The sequence below is a fragment of the Populus nigra genome, chromosome 16 (genome assembly GCF_951802175.1).
Source record: "Populus nigra chromosome 16, ddPopNigr1.1, whole genome shotgun sequence".
NCBI lineage: Eukaryota > Viridiplantae > Streptophyta > Magnoliopsida > Malpighiales > Salicaceae > Populus > Populus nigra.
In genome coordinates, this window is record NC_084867.1 from 10,995,931 (window position 1) to 11,016,552 (window position 20,622).

A 20,622-nucleotide genomic window follows, 5' to 3' on the forward strand; every position below is an offset into this window, starting at 1 on the left:
GTTTTGAATCTCAATATTTCATAAAAAAAATAGATTGGAAATGAGAAAGAAAATTTTACGTGATTTGATTTTGAGTTGTTGGGGCTTTGTGGTTTTTAAAATTGATAAATTAGTTTTTTAGTATTGTAAGAGTGTTATTTGGATGTTTTTTGAAAAATAATAAATTAAAAAAAGAGAATTGACCTAACAAAACAAACCAAAGATTTTTCAGCAATCATTAATGGTCATAATCTAGGTAATAGTAGATAATGTGTTGACTATCTTATTTAAAAATAAATTAGAGGTGGATAACAAGTCATCCATATCTTATATAAAAAAAAAATCTAGGTGCGCAGACATAGATTGGAGGCCCACACGCATGGGTTCCTTTTTTAAAGCCTGGGTATGCTGAGCCACTCATTCTCGCACACCTAGCTTTTTTTTAATTATTATTTTTTTATTTCAATTACACCCATTCAATTTTTTTTAAGGAAAAATGCTTTATTTTTGTTATCATATATTTAGCTAAAAAAAATTTAATTTTTTTATTAAATTCAATGAAATTCATGACTAGATGAGTGATGAATAAATTAAGTTACAAAATCAGAATCAGAATCGATCTAATATATATATTTTAATTTTAATTTTCATAAATTAATTCGTTTCAATTTGGTTTTTAAGGAGTTTTCCTTGCTTGTTTCAGTTTTCATTGAATTAATTGGTTCCAATTTTATTTTTAAAAGGTTTTTAAATCACTAATTTAACATGTTAATCAAGGATTTTTTTTAATCCACGTTTCCAGTGCGGGGCAGTAACCCGGTCGCTACTGAACAGTGTAAACTCTTCAATTTGTTTTTTTATTTTGGATTCGAGGAAACTCCACTTCCCGGAAAGCGCACTTTGTGGATCTAGGTAAGTAAGTAAAACCCCGGCTGTCCCAGGCTCTTACAAGAGGTGCACACCCTGACTCGAACTCGAGACCTGTGTGCAGATCTTAAACCATTTACCACCACGCTACGCCCCTTGAAGACTCTTCAATTTGTTGCTCCATTTTAAAATAGATCATCAAACATCACCGATGATGTGCTAACAATGGAAGAGCATCAAAATTTAAGCGTGCGTAACAAGACACCACTAAAATATTCAGTCCATACCATAGTTATTAAACCCGGCCCGGCGGGTCAACCCGAGACCCGGTCGACCCGGTGGCTGGACCGGTCCGGGTTTAATAAAAGACCGGCTGTGGCAACAGCCCGGCCAAACCCGAGCGACCCGGCGGGTCGACCTGTGCTAACATGGATGAGACCCGGTTTTTTTTTTCAAATGTAGAATTTGAAACCCATTGGTATATATACTCTATGTTCTCAAGAAAAAAGTCATGTTTTTTCAATGTGGGATTTGAAACCCATTAGTATATATACTCTATGTTCCCAAGAAAAAAATCATGTTTTTTCAATGTGGGATAAAAACCTTTTGGTTTAAATACTTCAACTTAAAAGCATAATATAATATTTTTTCAATGTGAGATTTGAAGCCCTTTCATAAATATACTTCATGTTCTCATGAAAAAAGTTATGTTTTTCCGATGTGGGATTTGAAACTCATTAGTATATATATACTCTATGTTCCCAAGAAAAAAATCATGTTTTTTCAATGTGGGATAAAAAACCTTTTGGTTTAAATACTTCAACTTAAAAGGATAATATAATATCTTTTCAATGTGGGATTTGAAGCCCTTTCATATATATACTCTATGTTCCCATGAAAAAAGTTATGTTTTTTCAATGTGAGATTTGAAACCTATTAGTATATATACTCTATGTTTCCAAAGAAAAAGTTATATTTTTTCAATGTGGGATAAAAAACGTTTTTAGTTTAAATACTTTAACTTAAAAGCTTAACATAATATCTTTTTAATGTGGAATAAAAAACTTTTTAAAATATTCTTTTAAACTTCATAATATATATAATCTATATTTACATGGATTCTTTCATATGAAATATTAAAATTTTATTTTTTTTTAAATTTTTCCGGGTTGACCCGGGTTGACCTATGAAACCCGAGACCCGGTCCCTTAACCGGGCCAACCCCCAAACCGGGTTTAATAACTATGGTCCATGCATATGTCTTATTTACATGGGACTTGGATCTACCTCCTCTCGTCCATCCATGGAGCTCAATGGGCGTTTGTCATCGTCGTCGAACACTTAATTTGACTCATTCTACGAGAGCAGAGCGGATGATGATTATGGGTATTCTTGATCGGAACCGGTACACATAAAACCCATTCCGACGGGATCCATTGCCACTCCTGTTAACAAGCAATTACAAGAAATCCGTTGGCAAATGGATGCAATGGTTTGAAGACAATTATAGAAAAATAAGGGACTGGTTTGAAAGGTAAGGAAAGTAAAGGGGTACTAAAGTCTAAAGCAGAAAGTCAGGAACCCAAAATACAAAGACAAAATAAGAATTAGGGGCTTAGGGTTTTGTATCCTCTCTCTCTCTCTCTTTCCCTCTCCCTGTTTGTATTGGCAGAGTGAAACTGAATATCGTAAAACAATGCCGCGAACTACGACATTAGAGTGTCCTGGTTGCCCTCCACTTCGAGCTCTAACTTTTGACTCACTTGGTCTCATCAAAGGTAATACACAATCAATTTCTCTTTAAATAACTCATTGAAGTAAATAACTGGTTTCGATTCTTATTGTTTTGATATTTGATATCTGATTATAGTGATTGAGTCTCGTGGTGAAAGAGGAATACCTCAGGTTGTTGAAAGATGGGGTGATCCTGATTCCTCCAAATGCGTGCTTGCTGCTTCCATTGATGACTGTAAAAAAGACCCTGTATGTGTTTCTCCTTTTCTTCATATTTTGAGCTGAAACTTGTAAATATATGCCATTTCCTATGTTTTGATTTCTGGGTTTTTCTTTTTAGCGGAGTTAATGTGTCACAACCATGCTTGCAATACATGGTGGTGGACGTACTGATGCTTTATGCATTTATTAAATGTAGTAAAGTTATTGTCTTACTAGGGTGTAATTTTTTTTTCTTGCAGTTTTTGGCTGTTGCAAGGAAAAATGGAGAGGTGAGTTAAATTTATTAGCTCTGAATGTAGAAGAAGGAATGCAGTTTAGTTTTGGGTTCTTAATAGTAGTTCTAGTGTCACTTGAGCTTTGCTTAGTTATTGTTATGGATAATGTACAGGTTGAAGTACTCAACCCTCTTAATGGGGAAATTCGTGTTGTGTTTTCTAATGTTGTCGAGGATGGTGTTCAACCTGAAGATGATGCTATTGCTGGTTTGCATTTATTCAAGAGAGAGAGATCAACTGGGTACTCTCCACTATTTCTTTTTCAGAGTCTAACTATTTGAAGTTTATGGGTATTGGTATTTATGACTACTAGTAGTTACTGATATTGGTTGTGTTGATTTTGTGTAGATCATGTGCTTTGCTTACTTGTACAACAAAGGGAAATGCAAGCATGAGGTCCATTGGAGTTGATAAATCGATGGCTGATGTGGCCAATACCAGTGTAACAAAGACGTGGAAAGTTTGTGGTTCTGGCAATGTCTTGTGTTCTAAAGTGGATGGAAGTGAAAATTATGCTGTGTTTGGAGGGTGAGTATCTCCATCTGTGACTGTACAAAATAAGATTCAGACTTGAAGTTTATGTTCATTAGTGGCATGATGGCTTTTTTGTTTTCTGATTCAGGAAAGGTGTTGAAGTTAATCTATGGGACCTTGAGAGTTCTACTAAGATTTGGACTGCAAAACCTGTGAGCCATTTTTGTAGTTAAATAATCTAAATCAAGAGAGAAAACTTATTCATTTACAAGCATTTTTGTAACTGCCTTCATGTCAATTTCAACATTATTGCTTTGTGCAGCCTCCTAAAAATAGCCTTGGAATATTCACCCCAACTTGGTTTACATGCACAACATTCCTGAGCAATGATGATCACCGTAAATTTGCAGCTGGCACCAACATTCATCAGGTAATCTTTCCATAGCAAATACTCCCTTGGAAAAATATTAGAGTAAGGGTATTAGAGTAAGGGCGCCATCCACAAAGTCACAATGCAAACTAAGTAGATTCTCCCTGACAATGTGTCTACTGAAACATTCTTACCCATCCTCTCTTGTTTTTGCAACTTTGCATGGTTATGAGGAGCCAGTGTCAGTTTATATATATATATATATATATATATATATATATATATATATATATATATATATATATATATATATCTGGTTACTGCAAAAAATGGTGATATAGTTAGCAGTGTAGGGATTTAGAGATAACTTTTTGTGAATTTGACAGTTTCTATTTTTGCTAGAATCATATTATGTTAGGAATTGTTATTGCGAATAATTAGAAGTCATTCACTAACAGCTGAAGAGTTTTCCAGACAACCTCAATCTTATATAACTTGATATTTGCGGTTTACTTAACAGGTCCGTTTATATGATATCTCTGCTCAGCGCAGACCTGTCCTGTCATTTGACTTCAGAGAGACCGCTATTAAGGCAGTCACTGAAGATCAAGATGGCCATACGATCTATATAGGAAATGGGTCTGGTGACCTTGCTTCCTTTGACATGCGAACAGGTACATGCATCTATTTTTACTAAAACAAGCAATCGTATTTTCCAAACTTTAATGCATATCTATTTTCTTCTGCATTCTGCACTTCTGATTGTAACATAAAAAAATCACCTTGAGTAGATACTGCCTCATTTGTGATTATCCAATAGTTTCTTGTGAATGACTGCCTTTAAAATGGCTGTTACCATGGAAACATAAGGACAAATGCTCATGCTTAAATCTATGGTGGATGATTTTATACACATTTGTTTTTTAGCAAAAATGAGGAACCTGTGATTGATTCCAGTTTGTGTTTGTGTTAATATGGTTCTTTTATATACATTATTCTTTGTATAATTTGAAAGTATCCATGGAATTCTTTCTTAGACAAGCTGGTCAACACCATCAAATGGCTCCCAGTTTTGAATTATAATCAAAGCAAGCATAGGCTCAAGCCATTTCATGAGTTTTATGCCACACTATTTCGGGCTTACGACTCTTTAAGAGCCCAGCTAATCTCAAGGAACATGCAGGCCCTCCATCCTGCATGCAGCGATGAACTAATTAGGCTGTTTCAATTCATTATTTTAATATGTTTGGTTGTTTTGTCATGACTGGAATCCGTTAATTAGATCCTCTTCTTTTATGTTTTGATATATCTGTAAACATTTGTTTTGGTAACTATTTCATGGTTGTGGATTGGGCTATATTTTGTTGCTCTCAAGCCAGTGTTGGTGCCTACTTGCTGCTCCTGTCCTTGATTAAGTTTATCCTCAGAATGTTTCTTCTTCCCAATAATACTGATAACATTGGATATATCATTTTCTTTCAGGGAAATTATTAGGATGCTTTATAGGGAAGTGTTCTGGAAGTATTAGATCCATGGCTAGGCATCCGGAGCTACCTGTGATAGCATCATGTGGTGAGTATATTGAAAATTTTCTTTGTTTTATCCTTCTTACAGACAAATATTTGACTTGGTGCCCTGTGCCTTTAGATGTGCAGCTTCCTTTTTTTGGTGCCAAAATTTTTCTCCACTTATCATTTTCTTTTTCTTAGGTTTGGATAGCTATTTGAGGTTGTGGGATATAAAGACTCGTCAACTTCTTTCTGCGGTATTTTCTTGGGCTTAAATTCTATCAAGTTTTATCTAATTTACCTGCTTTACACTTCTTTATTGTTTTTTTGCTCTTTTCCATTTAGAATGATATTATATTAGACTTAATGTCTGTTTTGGATTTCTTTTTATCTCAGTTAGTTCCTTCATAATGGTAAAACTATTTGAGTTAGAAACATTCCAATTTATTTAGGATAAGAATGTTGCGTATGGCTTAATTTGTTATGGGTACTTGATTTATATGGCCTGCTTTTACTTGACAATTTTTATATATTCCAATCATTTAATCAAACCATGTTAATATGATGCAGGTTTTCCTGAAGCAGCACCTCACAAATGTTGTTTTTGATTCCAATTTTGTTGACAAAGGTTGGTGTTCCCTTTCTTTGCACGGGCTTGGATAGTAGAGTTATATCTTGAATAGTACTAATCTGGACCTCCGTAAAACTTGGGTGATTGTGCATAAACAAGTCTAGATGGACTGTTTACCCAATTGCATAACTATGATAATGAATAAATTATGGATGAGTGCAAAACTTAAAGGAAAAGAGCTATATTGCTTGTTTGATTTGCTTCAATTTAATGATTTCCGATGATTGGTGTTGCTCAATGAAGGGAATATTTACCAAAGCTTTCTTGGGAATGCCATTAAGATTGAAATTTTATTTATCATTAGAAAAGTTAGTCAATAAAAAATACTTTTCAGATTTGGTCTCTATTTTTTTATTTCTATTTATTTTATTTGAAGTAATTTATAATATTGAATTTTTTTATTTCATCCTTTTTCAACTTTTTTATTTGTCAAATTTTGTCATGATTTTTTTTATTGCTATTTGTTTATTTGAAATAACTTATGTATGAGAATGAGATTTTTTGTTTTACTTTCATCCTCATTCAACTTTTTTTATTTATCAGATTTGGTTCATATTCTTTCGATTGCTATTTGTTTGAAATAATTTATGAAATTAGAATTTTTTTTAATCTCATCATTCTTCTACTTTTTTATTTGTCATATTTGATTCTTATTTTTTTATTGCTATTTGTTTTATTTGAATTAATTTATGAATTTGAAATCTTTTTTTAATTTTATCCGCCAATTTTTTTCACGTGTCAAATTTGATTCATATTTTTTTTATTGCTATTTATTTTATTCAAAATAATTTATAAAATTGAGAAGTTTTTTTCAATTTCACCTTCTCATTTTTTTTTCTGTCAATTTTAGGAAATTTGAAAAAATTAAATTAAATATTAATAAGTTATTTTTCAGTTTGTTTTCTATGACATATCCAATAAAAGTATTTTCTAACTCATTTTTTTTTAATACCGTGTTACATTAAAAAATAATTTATTTTCAAGAATTTACTTTCCATAGATTCACATACAATTCCCATTAAAAATTCCGGCAAACAAATAGCGTCTTGGTCTCAACATGAGCTTTGTCTATCTGATAGCACTGTGATGCATTTTCTTTATTGCTAACCATAAGTCATATTTATTCTATCGGTGACCAATGATTACTATTGTCCTTATTGTGCTAGCAGAAATTGCGGCAACAACACAGAATGTGGATGGGATCCAAACTACTGAGATGCAAACTGAAGTTGAGATTGGAACATTGCCTGTGAAAAGAAAGAAAGCATCTAAAGAAAAAAGGGAGAAAAAGAAGAAATCTGAAGAAGATGAAGAAAGCGCGGTGACGAAATCCAAGAAAAAAGGCCGGAAGCTCAAAAGCGAGAATAGCGATGACGCCTGAGATTAGCACGGTAAAGAGCTGGGATTACGCGTTGCCATCTAGAAGACAGCAGCATCATATGGCCGCTGCTGCATGGCATCTTGCGAGTTCCCCGAGTAGAGACGTTATTGTAATGAGATCATCTCTGAGACTGAGGCAAAGCAAGGCCGCCATAATTCTTTGCAAAAGACCTTTTTACAAGGAATTCTCAATGTGAGGCAAAACGAAGCTCTTTATTCGCCTTGTAGAGAATTCATTATGATTAATCAATTTTGCCCCGTGATTTTACTTTGTAAGGCTGCAATTTTATATATTCTAGTATGAGTATTTGTTTTGGCCTTTAAAAAAAAATACTTTTTATATTTTATATTTTAAATTAATTTTTTTTATAAATTCAGATTATTTTGATTTGTTGATAAGAAATCGAAACAATTATAACATGTCTCGAGCAACCCAGAGTGCTTCCTCAGCGGGAATCGATCATGGCCAACAAAAACAATTTTGGTACATAAACGATGAAACAAAATATGGGCAGGGGGGAGACCTGACAGGTCTAGAAAATATTGCTCCGCTCGAGCTATCCCTGGTTCAAGATCTCTCGAAATGAATTGCTGGAACTACAAAAGCTAACTAATGGTTTCGAACGCGTAAATGATTTATGAACCATAATTTTATTATCCCTCCCGACCAGTGCATCATAGACAAAAAGGTCAAATCTGCACCATGGCTTGTGGGGTGAAAACCAAGATAAACAAGCTGCTGCATGGTTATACATGTGGTAACAACGTTGATCCAGGGGATTCGAAACATGAAATCACAACAAATTTCTTCAGAAATGACGATAAAATTAACTGGAAACAGGGCAGCAAAAGCAGTTGCATCAAGTTACTGAGATCTAGTTTCCTCCTTTTTCTCCGATGGCAAGTACCTACAAGAAAAAATAAACAAATAGAGTTATACCTTGGAATATCTACATGTACCAGCTAAAGATGGAAAATGAAGATAAGAATAAACGCCTACTGGTGAGAAATCCAGTTCATACAATATAGCACTATAAAAGTGTTAAGCATAGGACATATTTCGAAAGGTATAACAGTTCAGTACAGAGAAATGAAAGTATCATCAAGCCTGAATTTAAACCATCCCTTCGTTGTCCCGTGAGGCTCCTCTCCTCCAACACAAGGTTGACTTGGCAGATCAAACTACCATTGGTAGTAGAATATGCAAAGTCAATAGTATTGCATCATCTGATCTCAATTTAAGAAAATCTTTTATTAAAATAGAAAAAAACTGTCAATTTCTTGAAGGGGTCATTGTTTCATGGAACGGTGAATGTCTTTACTTATTAGACCAGGAAACATATTTTGACTCCACTTCTGGAAAAAATGCTATAGCCAAAAAGGAGAAAACATTTTTACTAAATTTTCCCCTCAAGGGCCCTGCTCCTGCCAGACCATAATTGAGGGAATCGTTGTGTTCGTTTTTTCTAATATGACTCCTGACTCCACGCAATACTAGAACATGGGAAGATACATTGCTATTAAGAACAGATTAATTCAGTAGAAATCACAAGCAAAGTTACTCACCCCTGACCCTTTGCCCAACGGGACAATTGATAGAGCTGCACAGTCTCATTTGAAGCATGGCATGCTAGAAGTAGATAGTTTCGAGGCTGTACCATCCACGCAAACCTCATAAGCAATGCCGAGCAAACACACATAGCTGAAGCACCATTAACAAATATTAGAACCTCAACCATCCACACTACAAGTCATAGAAATTCAACACCAGAAATTCCTTTACCTCCCGTCATATTTCCTGAAATCATTTCTGGGGGTTTTTTTATATCCACCAACCCCTGTTCAATAGATCAGATACTATCATTACAATTCACAAAGCATTAAAATCTTGTATGAACATAAAACTTATATGAAAGGGATATCTGTATAATCAAAACTGGAAAAAAAAAATAGTAAACATACAGCAGTAACAAGTCCCCAGTTGGCAACAGGTCCCCAAAAGTGAGTTGTCTTCGGACCAACGGGACTGTTCAAGAATGTTCTGAAGTAAGCAGCCATTGAAAACAACTGCTTCCCCCCAAAAACCTCTGCAATACTTGCAAATCAACAACAAAAATAATAATTCAGACAATCCAACACAACAAATGCGGAGTAAAAAATAACTACACAGAGAACATCATATTATCAAACCCTATTCGGCCGCACAATCAAACTGATAAAAAAAAAAATCATAACTATACTACCCTAGATTTACAAAGAGCACCAAAATGGTGTCCCTAAAATTATACAAATATTTTCTTAAAAAATATATAAAAAAATCCACTCTAACACAAACTTCACATCAAAAGTACGTGATTAAATCAGAATCTCTTGTAATATTAAGATTAAAATAGAACTTTGGCATAAATCATGCAAAAATCCAATGATTAAGAAACATCACATAAAAAACATAAATGGAGTAATCGGTAGAGCTAAAGGTGATTTATCAGTAGTTAATAAATCCGTAAATGTATTTTAAATTTAAAGAGTGAGCATAAGAAAGCGTACCAGAAAGAAGATCGCCAAAGAAGCTGAAGATGATCGGAGAAGCAAAATGAGAGAGAGAGTGTGAGAGAGAGAGACGTTTGGGCATTGAATAGTAATAATATAAGGGTGTTTAGCGGTTGCTTCATCGATTTTCAAATAATTTTTACTTAATTATTTTAAAATAATAATTTTTTTTTATTTTTAATATTGAATATATTAAAATAATCTAAAAATATTTAAAAAAATAACTTTTTAAGAAAAACTAAAATTTTTAAAGCTGACGTGTTTTTTTAGAAAATCAAGTTATCTTGACTTTGAAAAGTCAATAAGGGACAGAGGAAGTCCGCTTTATTTTGAGTAAATTATATTTAGTCCATTTCTTATACGATTTTTCATGTTAGTCCATTTAGTTTTGAAATCATAAATCAAGTCTTTGCATGACGTCCTTTATTTAACATAATAACGTATCAATAACGGTTTATTTATAAGATTCATTTTTTTGATATTTTTGTACTTCAAGCTCTTATTTTCAATTTCTTTTTCTTTTTTGGGAGTGATAATATGTTTTTTTATATGATTCTTGCCATTGTATATATCTAGCAAACTTATCAGGAAAAAGAAAACCAATTAAATGGACATGAAAAACTAAAAGAAGGACTAAATTACAAACAAATATCAAAATATAGGTGAAAGTGGAGCTTGGTTTTCACGAAAATTTAGTATGGACAAAATGGTAATACACGAGTTGGTGTACATGTGGAAACAAGGAAAAAGTACAATGCTATTACAATTGGCATACAACAACATCAGTCTACTTGTTGATTAGCTCAAAAAATTGGTGTTCGGTGCTTGCACATACATTCAGGAACTGGATATGCAATCACATCTCGGTCTCTCTTGTTAGTCCTCGGCTCAGGTTGGCCCTGAGATTTCTTGTGCAGCGTCCTGATGATGCTTCCGAATTCGAAGGTGGAGTTTTCGAATACAGGAAGCATGGCTCGCTTGTTAGGCCTTATGTGTTTCTTATGACCAGCATAAGCACGGTGACCCTGTGAAGTTGAATACAGAAAAACAGATGTTAACTACCCTCAAGTCTGCTTTAGGTGGCTAAAAATAGTAGCAGACAAATGATGTCAGCCAGGTTAAGTGAAATTCAGTTTGGTATTTCTTTATGGAATTATTTGCATCAAGTTTTGCAGCCGCTTACCTGCATGACTCGACCGAAGTTTCCTCCATGGGAAGGTATAAAGACATTGCTGCTTAATGAGATGATGTAGTCTATAGCAGCCAGAGCTGAGGCCTTCTTGATAAATGGTGACAGTTCACCTCCTCTTGCCAATATCTCCTTTGTTATTACGTTTGGGAATTCGGCAATCAGTGGTTGCAGAGCCAGGCTGCCACCAAATGGCTCTCCTCCAGCAATGTATATTCGAGCAGTGCTTGGTGCTCCTAAAGCCTTTAAAAACCTGCAGTAACTCTGTCTCCGATTATAGTCTGAAAACGAAGTTCCCTTTAGACTTCAAACTTATGTTGGCAGTTTTTACCTTGCAATTTCTAGTGCACTAAGGGGACATAGGCCAGCAAGTCTTCGCCGGACATGGTTCATGTTCAACCTTCCTGTAAGGTATTCAGGTTGAGACTCCCGTGATCTGGCGATGATTTTGTCATATTCTGGGCCTAAACTGCTGAGACATCCACTTCTGACCCAGATATCCTTCTCTAACCTGAGATGGAGGGCAATATACGGACCTTCAATCCACATTCTCTTTGAAAGCCTGTTCCCGAGATCCTGTATTGGTGCCGCAAATCTCAATGCATGGAAAGCTACCTGCAATTCACAAGACATTTCCCTTGAAGAAAAATATGGCAGTTTCAGTGGTACTTATGGTTCAGAATTTTCTACCTGATGGGAATTCAATGGTGTGACCATTACCTTGCATCGCAGCTTCTGCAGATCGGGGGGGAGATTCTTGGAAAGTTTGGAGTCTAATGCTTTTAGTATAAGAAGGCCTTCTTCATTCAGCTACAGAAACCATTAAAAAGCATTAGAAAAGAAAATTGTCTCTCTACTGAGAGCCTGAAGAAGTGTTTGTAAACAACCTCAAAGGTATACTACAGATTGTTATTCTGCTATCTTAACAATTTCAATTGTAGATACATATTCATTCTAAACTAGAAAATGCACAAAATCTTGGCATCTATTCCAGCATAAACTTCTGATTCAACCTCTTAAACCCATAGCTGTTTCAAATTTGAAACTAAGCTATCAAGATTTAGTACAGTAATGAAGGGCTAGGCAATTATTTTTTTCGTTAACAAAATGAATAGCACACCAAGAGCTATACTCTGCCCTTACCAGTCTGGAGAACCTGGCACGAATCCAATATGGTGAAACATCATAAGGAATTTGGTTTTCAATGGACTGCCTTGACATCAAATGTGTGGAGGGAAGGGACGATACAATTCGTACATCAGCTCGTAAAACTCTCTTGAAATGCTCAACATTGAAAATCTCCGAGAATTCACTGAAATTTTGGAAAACAGACAGAATCATAGGACAACCCGTACATTTTAGATTCATCAGAGTTCAAAACTGCGTGATCAAGTATTAGAGAAACTAATGCCCTATAATAACAGTTGCAGATATATCATTATCACTGAAAATACATTCATGAGGATATAAAGAATCTTTTGAAGAGAAGAAAACACAACCCAGATGCTTGGTATTTGAGAGAAATCCATAAACAAAGAATGCTTCAGTGAAAAAAATCAAGAAATGACAGTCACATAATAGACAAAGAGAGAAGATAACCCTCAATGTCTCATTAAAATCAACAATGTCCTAAGGAAATATACAACACAGAAATCCTGAACATTCTCCAAGTTACCTCTCATCGCCCCAAATTGGATTAACCTGCAAAACAGGAACAACCAAAGCTGCTTCAAGAATTCTTGCAATGACAACAGCATCAACAATCTGATTCCTCTGCTGGTTCAACCCCCCGGAGGCTACCACCACCAAGAACCTCCTTCTCTCCTTTGAAATTCTCGCAGATGCCTTTCGATACTTGAGACTAAAATCCAAGCATGGCTTGTACCCTTCTCCATCCGGTTGCTCCCAAAACTCTTTCTCCTCTTTTGACAAATTGCCAGTAACGGGCTGCAGTGGTAATGGCGCCATTAAACTCTTTGCCATTCTTGGCTCATCTTCCACATTCTTGGGAACAACAGAAGAAAGGGAGGTCAAAAGCATTGACGAAATGGACATAGAAGGAAATGAAAGAGAAGATGGAGAGTTTAGAGAGCATGGAAGTGAATCATGAGAATTGGATGTGAAGCCAAGAATGGAAACTCCAAAGAGAGTCAAGGAAACAAGAAGTGAAATTAAGCATAGAGTTGGTGGTGTCAAGAGTTTGTTGTAGTTCCTCGGGCTTTTCTTGGGAGAGAAAAGAAGAGAAGTGAATGGAGAGGCAGAGAGCAAGTGATAAACTGGTGATGGGGTCAGTGTAAAGATTGGGTTCTTGATGTTTCTTGATTTCGCCATTGAAGCTCTGCTTGTGCTAATTTCTTGGCAACTTGGAATATTTTGCGCCTTGTTTGATTTGGGTGACTTCTTCTTGTGATTCTTGAATCAGTTACAGGAGTGGGAAAACTGTGGTTAAAAGACGAAGACGCCTCCTATTTATTGCGGGATTGAGAAGACTATGAAAGGGGTCTTTTCGTCATTCTGTTAGTGGGTAGTTAGATTCTGTTAATTTTCGCGGGCAGAGTAGGCCTACAGTAGTCAATAAACAGAAACCAAGGCGGGAAACTACTGTGCCATTTTCACTTTTTCATCTACTCACGGTGTACTAGAATAATGATTTTTTATAAATTTTTAATTTGACCCTTAAATATATTTTTTTTAATAATCGAACCCTTTTAATTTTAAATTAGCACTAAGTTGTATGTTTTTTTTTGGAATAAAGGGTTGACTTTAAAGACCGAGAATTGAAGTGCAAAGGAAGGGTAAAATCTGCCGTTCTAGAGTTGTTTTCCAAAAGTTTATTTTGCCCCCCATCTATTTTAGCTATTGTATAATTGGTCCCTCTAGTTTTTTTAAAATTTATTAACTATTACAATTAAAAAAAGAAACTAATTAACTATATTTGGCATAGGGTAACTTTCATTATTACTTTTGACTACAGGTCATTATTGTAAAGCAAGTATAGTAATAAAACCTGGGATCATTAAAACTTGGATAATTTTGGGTAAAATTCAATATGATAGTGCGATATAATTGAGAAGGAAAATGTGCAATTTATTTATAGAATATACTACTTTTTATGTGTTGATTGTTTGTAGAAAAATTATTTTTCACAGTTTTCAACTGTTTGACAACTCTTTAGAAAATAAGTGAATAAAGAATGTTTTCTAATAATAATAATAATAATAATAAAAGCGTAAGGCTTTAAGAGGGGAAAGTGCTTTCCTCTTTTAAACTTGGAAAAAAAACATTTCATTCTGTATGCTACATGTTATCATTATAATTTATGTATATATATTAATGGTTTAAACTAAATTTGAATTTTATTGTTTATTAATATTTGTAGAGTAAAAATTCTCCCTTCATTCTTTTTTCATTCCATACTACTTTTTACTCTCATTTTTTTTAATAAAATAAAAAAAAAATAATTTTTTTTTAAAAACAGTTTATATCCCGTTCCCAAACAGAATCTTAGTAAAAAAATATGGAACGACCAAACTTGAATTTCTCAACTCAGATCATCAACGTAGAAATCACAAATTTAATCAAAAATTTTCACAATTCCATCCATATTAATTCAAAAATATTCAAATATGCAAAGATTCAATGAATTTTGGTGTGAAAGACGAGTAGATGACCCTCGGGGTTAATACCATAAAAATAAAAAAATCAAGCTAAACAACTTGGTAGATATGGGTGGGTTGGGTTGGGTTGGGTATTCCAACTTCCACAGAGGTTGCGTGTAAAAAGAGCATCATCATGTATGTGTATTGGGCCACAGCCCATGAGACATAATAAGTTATTCTAAAGCTTCACCCCACAGCCCAACTAGCAATCTCTCGCCCAATCCACAGACAAATCCATATATACCCACGCTAAACACAAAATCAAGCATAGAATAGAAGAAAACACTCAAACAGCATCTGAGCAAAGCAGATTTTGATACTACGAAGAAGGAAAAATGGCAAATAATAACAAAGAACAAGAATACTGCGTTGCCTCTGATCTCATCGAGTTCTTAAACGCTTCTCCAACAGCTTTTCATGCCGTCGGTAACCCTCTCTCTCTCTCTCTCTATATATATATATATATCAGATAGATTCTGTTTGTTTTAGATCTTTTTTTAAAAAAATGAAAGTAAAATATGTTTGACTGATTGATTTTGATAGAGGAGGCAAAGAGGAGATTGAAGAATGCAGGATACGAGCAAGTTTCAGAGAGACACGATTGGAAATTGGAAGCTGGAAAGCGTTATTTCTTCACCAGGAATCACTCTACCATCCTTGCCTTCGCTATTGGTAAAAAGTATGTCTTCTTCTTCTTCTTTATTTATTTATTATTTTTAATCACAGCAAAATAATTATTTTGTAGCTGATAGGTTAAGCTCCTTTATTTGGTTGTTTACAAATTATATAAGACTAAAAAGTCAACTTTTTTTAATTTATGTTTTTTATTTTAAAAAAAGAGGTTTGTTTTTACTTTTGAGCAATAAAAAGTATGTTATCTTTTAGATTTTAGATTTTTTCAGATTATCGATGGATAAAGCAAGCTCCTTTGTTTTGCTTCGTTTTAGTTGTTTATGAATTATTATTGTTGTTCTTGTTGTTGTTATCGTGACAGGAAATGGATTGCATTTAATTTTTATTTATTAGTTATTTATTGCTGATATTTTTTTCATTATTTTGATTTTTTAGATATGTAGCAGGCAATGGATTTTATATAGTTGGTGCTCACACTGATAGTCCTTGTCTCAAGTTGAAGCCTGTTTCCAAGGTGATATTCGAATTGACTTTGCTTTTCTTTTGTTTTTATTTAAATTGTGCACTTTGTTGGTTTTGTTGAAGCATGTTTCCAAGGTGATACTTGTCCAAAGTATTGATCATTTGCTGGTTTTGTTTGAAAATTGTGCACTTTGTTGGGTAAGTTAATGAATTTGGTGTTTGGGGAATGGATTGACTGGTCAGGTAACGAAAGGTGGGTTTTTGGAGGTTGGAGTTCAAACATATGGAGGTGGTTTGTGGCATACATGGTTCGACCGTGACTTGACAGTGGCAGGGAGGGTGATTGTAAAAGAAGAAAAGGGTGGTTCGGTTTCCTACTCACATCGGCTAGTTAGAATTGAGGAACCCATTATGCGTGTCCCTACAATTGCAATTCACTTAGAGAGGTTTGGTAGCTAGACAAATTACTTTCTTTACTTGTTTGATCTTGTTTTATATAATGCTATTAATGCCTGGGATTCTCACGGGTTTAGGATTGGGTAGTCTCATCTTTACTTTGCTTGGTGTTATGATATTTCATGTTGTTATGTTCTGAACAGGACTGTTAATACTGATGGATTTAAGGTGAACACACAGAGTCAACTTCTTCCTGTCTTGGCAACATCAATTAAGGTAATCTTTGAATCACACATTTTTTTTTCATATGTTTGTTGGTGTACTTGAATTTATGCTTTTATTCTAGTTTCCACAATTACAGTTCAAAATATGTTTCTTGCTGTAAAACAACATAATGATGAATCAAATTATTAGTGCTAAACATAATATTCCTATAAAATGGGCATTAAGCATGATGCACACATTCCTTTATGATTTATGAAATTTTAAAATAGATTCGCTGCAATTTATCATAAAAAATCTTAGCACTAACCTTGAGAACATTGTGTCCTACGCTACAAAGGATTTTTTTCCTTAGTTAGTTAGTTAGAATAAATTATTTTCATCCAACTTTTTCTTCAATATATGTGAAGAGCTATAGATTTCTTTGACACTCTAAACTATGTGTCTTCTTAATATGGACCATATCTATTTTTTATAGATTTAACTTGAACTTGAAGCCACCTAATGCATTTAAAGAATTGACACTAAGAAAGAGAGAACCTTTGTTTGCCTTTTGAGCTCAAAGATTACTGCTAGACAACTAATTACTGCTTTACGAACAGAAGTTAGTTATATGCTTTTCAAATTTCCAAGCATTAATGCTAAATCACTAGTAAGCATGCAATATTTTGGTTACTTAATTGTGAGAGAGTGGATATTTCTTTAGGATACTAGTGTATGAGATGAAGTCTCTATATTGTTGCAATATTTTCTGTTCTCAATTAGCAAACTTCTTTTTACAGGCAGAGCTCAATAAGGCCGCCGCTGAAAACGGTCCAGTTAAGAGTGAAGAAGTTCAAGCTGATGGGAAGAAATCTGATAAAGGAACGATTTCCTCAAAGCACCACTCACTTGTACTAGAGGTTAGTAAACTGAAGCAAGAATAATATCTCTTCTTTTATCCTTTTTTCTGTTTATTTTGACAATTTTGATTTAAGTTATGGCTGTTCTGTTATTTTCTTTCTTGTCTTCTAGATGATTGCAAATCAGATTGGGTGCAAAGTAGATGATATATGTGACTTTGAATTACAAGCATGCGATACTCAACCAAGTGTAATAGCTGGAGCTGCAAAGGAATTTATTTTCTCTGGAAGGCTCGATAACCTCTGCAGCTCATTCTGCTCTCTGAAGGTATTACTTGCTACATGGGCTGTTGTTAGGTTGCAAATCATGTTGGTTTGTATGATATCAGGTCCTGTAGGCCAATCTCATCACTACTGCATTGCCTTTCTATTTTCTGACTACAAGATTTGCTGTTGTCCTATTGAACAAAGAATGCCACCTCATGTCATATTGAAGTTATCATGTCAATTTAGGTGATATTACATCCCATTTCCCCTGGCTTTCTATCTCTCAACTACAAGTTTGTCTGATGCCTTTTGCTCTACTAAACACAGAACCTACAGTGTTCTCTCTTGTGCAGTGAGTGAATCAAGTTCAAAGTTTCTTTGCTTGTGCTGAGCATTAGGTATTGGTTTGTATTCGTTTTTGGCTAAAGTGATTGTGTGGATTTCGTTTTCCACTTGAAGTTTGAACTTTAGGTTTGTCCTATTTGAGTTTCAGCTACTTTTATATTTTGGAAGTTAGTATTGGTTTATGGTAGAATGAGTTTCACTATAGATAATGGGATTAAGTTTGAATATGAGTTTTAGTGTTGTTTGAGTATAAGCTATGTTATTATTTATAATGGTAGAATTAATTTTTTCCACTGCCGTTTTCTTTCTTTGGGTGTGCGAGGCAATGGATTCAAATTTTGTTATTGATCAAAACTGGCAATCATCTGAACAATTGTTATAAGTTGCGTTGACAACGTACTTCAGTTACATGTTATTCAGCATCAAAATGGCTGCTATTATCCCATCTACATTTATTGTTACTTTTCACTTTTGCACAAGAGAAACACTGGTCTACAGAAACTGATTCTTATTTGTGCCATTTCAATTTGATTTCAGGCACTGATAGATGCAACATCTTCTGAAAGCGACCTTGAGGATGAGAGTGGTGTTAGGATGGTGGCATTGTTTGACCATGAAGAGGTAGGATCTGATTCAGCACAAGGAGCCGGGTCTCCTGTCATGTTAGATGCTCTGTCACGAATCACAAGCTCTTTCAACTCAGATTCCAAGGTGCTTTTTTTTTTTCTGACTCTGACTTCTGCTTCAGGGAAAAAAACAAAAACTTAATAGGGAGGGAAGCTGTAGGGGGTAGACAGGAGCGGTAGAAGACTTCCTTCCTTTCTAGCTCTGTAGGGAGGCAATTTGGGGGGTGTTCTGGATTTCTGAGCTGAGTTTATTATCTGAGTGCTATAGTATTAAAGGGATTAGTTTTGGTTTCTATTTTATTGGAAGTCATTTTATTCATGCATCTTCATTACAAGTCTATGTCACAAAGTTAACCATAATTACCAGCATAGTAGTGTTTTTTTCATGTTTCACTTGTCTGATTAATTTGGATAGGTGTGCAATAGTGAAATGATTCTTGTAAATTTTACACCTAAGATTTGCGTGTTATGTTGATATCAGTCCATCCGCATAGGGAAGGGCTATCACATCAATTGGGACTTATGGGTTTAACCCGCATGGTCGTGTGAAGGAACAAAATTTAGGGATGCTTGGTCAAAAGGAGTGGGATATTAATCTTGAAATTAAATCTCGGTTTGATTCATATAATCATAATTGTTTCTTTTCTTTGATTTCTTTTCAGCTGCTTCCAAAGGCAATCCAGAAGAGTTTCCTTGTATCTGCTGACATGGCTCATGCCCTCCATCCTAATTATATGGTACATTGCCTCATTGCTCATTTAGATGGGGTTGTTCTTTCAGACTGTTCTAACATGGGATATCTCGTTTCTAGGACAAGCATGAAGAAAATCATCAGCCCAAGTTGCATGGTGGGCTTGTAATCAAACACAACGCGAATCAGCGCTACGCAACAAATGCAATCACTAGCTTTTTATTTAGGGAGATAGCAACGAAGCATAACCTTCCCACCCAGGTCAGTTTTCTGCCGACTTAAATATCATGATTTTGAACAACGATAACAAACAGAATTTCTGACAACTAATGTTATCATTTGATTGAGATGAATTATTTTATTCTATATAAGAATTTGGACAAGCATGGTTCTGTCCAATTTGTTCCCCATCATTCTTTCTAAACAATGTGATTTCAAGCATTGATGACATTCGATAGTCAAAATGAGGGGAAAAAATTGTCACCAGATGCATTCTCACACTGATTTTTGAGTCCTTAATTCTTTGTACTCAGGGGACGAAATATATCTATCACAAATCAAAATACAACAAATGGCTGCTCTGACTTTGAATTTTCTAATTTTTTTCACCATTGGCACGGAAAATATAGCCAGTGAAATGGAGATTGTATGCTGAAAGGCATGCAGCCCAAGGTAGTAGCAATTCAGTAATTGGTAGAAGAATTAATTATCATGAAATCACTGTAAATGCAGGATTTTGTGGTCCGAAATGACATGGGCTGTGGTTCAACTATCGGTCCAATCCTAGCTAGTGGTGTTGGGATTCGTACTGTTGACGTTGGTGCTCCACAACTATCGATGCACAGTATAAGAGAAATGTGTTCTGTTGATGATGTCAAGTATTCCTATGAGCATTTCAAGGCATTTTTCCAGGATATCTCTCATCTGGATGCTAAGATTACAGTTGATATGTAGGGCGCTGCACCTCATCCATGCAGCACGTCACCGACTTCAAAAGACTCATGAAACAACTGCTCAGTATCCTTTGTGCGCTAATGCTAATGTCGACTTGTTGTAAATGATACATTGTTGGATCGAATTGCGTTTCTTAAGGGGTGTCGTGTTTTCAATTACGATTAGACTATCTGCTGACATTTGAAAGAGTATGTATGCCTCAGCTTTAGGAGGAAGGTGCCAGCTTCAGAAGCACTTTCAGGCCGATCAAACCCATTTGGATTTAAGCCTTTAACTTGGGTTCCTTTCACTTCCTAACCCTAAACACGCATCCTAACTTAAATAGAGCCTTTTCGAAGCAGACTGC

General features: G+C 34.8%; 4 protein-coding genes across 6 annotated transcripts; 2 read left to right on the top strand and 2 right to left on the bottom strand.

Moving 5' to 3' along the window:
- Window positions 1-2,431: 2,431 nt before the first annotated feature.
- LOC133675192 (uncharacterized) lies at window positions 2,432-7,716 on the top strand. 2 transcript variants are annotated; one of them, XM_062096481.1, is made up of 12 exons: window positions 2,435-2,624; window positions 2,717-2,829; window positions 3,042-3,071; window positions 3,191-3,318; window positions 3,426-3,605; window positions 3,700-3,763; window positions 3,874-3,981; window positions 4,442-4,595; window positions 5,404-5,493; window positions 5,631-5,686; window positions 6,000-6,057; window positions 7,230-7,716. In XM_062096481.1, exons 1-12 carry the CDS (start codon window positions 2,543-2,545, stop codon window positions 7,439-7,441), a joined length of 1,275 nt encoding a protein of 424 aa, XP_061952465.1. In that variant the 5' UTR covers window positions 2,435-2,542; the 3' UTR covers window positions 7,442-7,716. The 2 variants fall into 2 exon arrangements, with proteins under 2 accessions (XP_061952466.1, XP_061952465.1); XM_062096482.1 differs by having other exon boundaries at window positions 2,432-2,624; window positions 6,000-7,308.
- Window positions 7,717-8,072: 356 nt separating this feature from the next.
- On the bottom strand, window positions 8,073-10,096 carry LOC133675193 (mitochondrial pyruvate carrier 1). 2 transcript variants are annotated; one of them, XM_062096484.1, is made up of 5 exons: window positions 9,988-10,096; window positions 9,403-9,527; window positions 9,224-9,278; window positions 9,007-9,142; window positions 8,073-8,348 (listed from the first exon to the last, which is right to left on the bottom strand). In XM_062096484.1, the coding sequence occupies exons 1-5, from the start codon at window positions 10,070-10,072 to the stop codon at window positions 8,306-8,308; spliced, it is 444 nt and encodes a 147-aa protein (XP_061952468.1). In that variant the 5' UTR covers window positions 10,073-10,096; the 3' UTR covers window positions 8,073-8,305. The 2 variants fall into 2 exon arrangements, with proteins under 2 accessions (XP_061952468.1, XP_061952469.1); XM_062096485.1 differs by having other exon boundaries at window positions 9,403-9,535; window positions 9,988-10,080.
- A 697-nt stretch (window positions 10,097-10,793) lies between these two features.
- LOC133676085 (O-fucosyltransferase 37) lies at window positions 10,794-13,595 on the bottom strand. Its single transcript, XM_062097658.1, has 6 exons — window positions 12,855-13,595; window positions 12,323-12,491; window positions 11,900-11,989; window positions 11,511-11,794; window positions 11,174-11,432; window positions 10,794-11,015 (listed from the first exon to the last, which is right to left on the bottom strand). The coding sequence occupies exons 1-6, from the start codon at window positions 13,508-13,510 to the stop codon at window positions 10,794-10,796; spliced, it is 1,680 nt and encodes a 559-aa protein (XP_061953642.1). The 5' UTR covers window positions 13,511-13,595.
- A 1,496-nt stretch (window positions 13,596-15,091) lies between these two features.
- On the top strand, window positions 15,092-20,434 carry LOC133675802 (probable aspartyl aminopeptidase). Its single transcript, XM_062097284.1, has 11 exons — window positions 15,092-15,264; window positions 15,382-15,517; window positions 15,907-15,985; window positions 16,177-16,379; window positions 16,533-16,605; window positions 17,334-17,453; window positions 17,566-17,721; window positions 18,543-18,716; window positions 19,294-19,368; window positions 19,443-19,583; window positions 20,055-20,434. The coding sequence occupies exons 1-11, from the start codon at window positions 15,174-15,176 to the stop codon at window positions 20,274-20,276; spliced, it is 1,470 nt and encodes a 489-aa protein (XP_061953268.1). The 5' UTR covers window positions 15,092-15,173; the 3' UTR covers window positions 20,277-20,434.
- The last annotated feature ends 188 nt before the right edge of the window (window positions 20,435-20,622 follow it).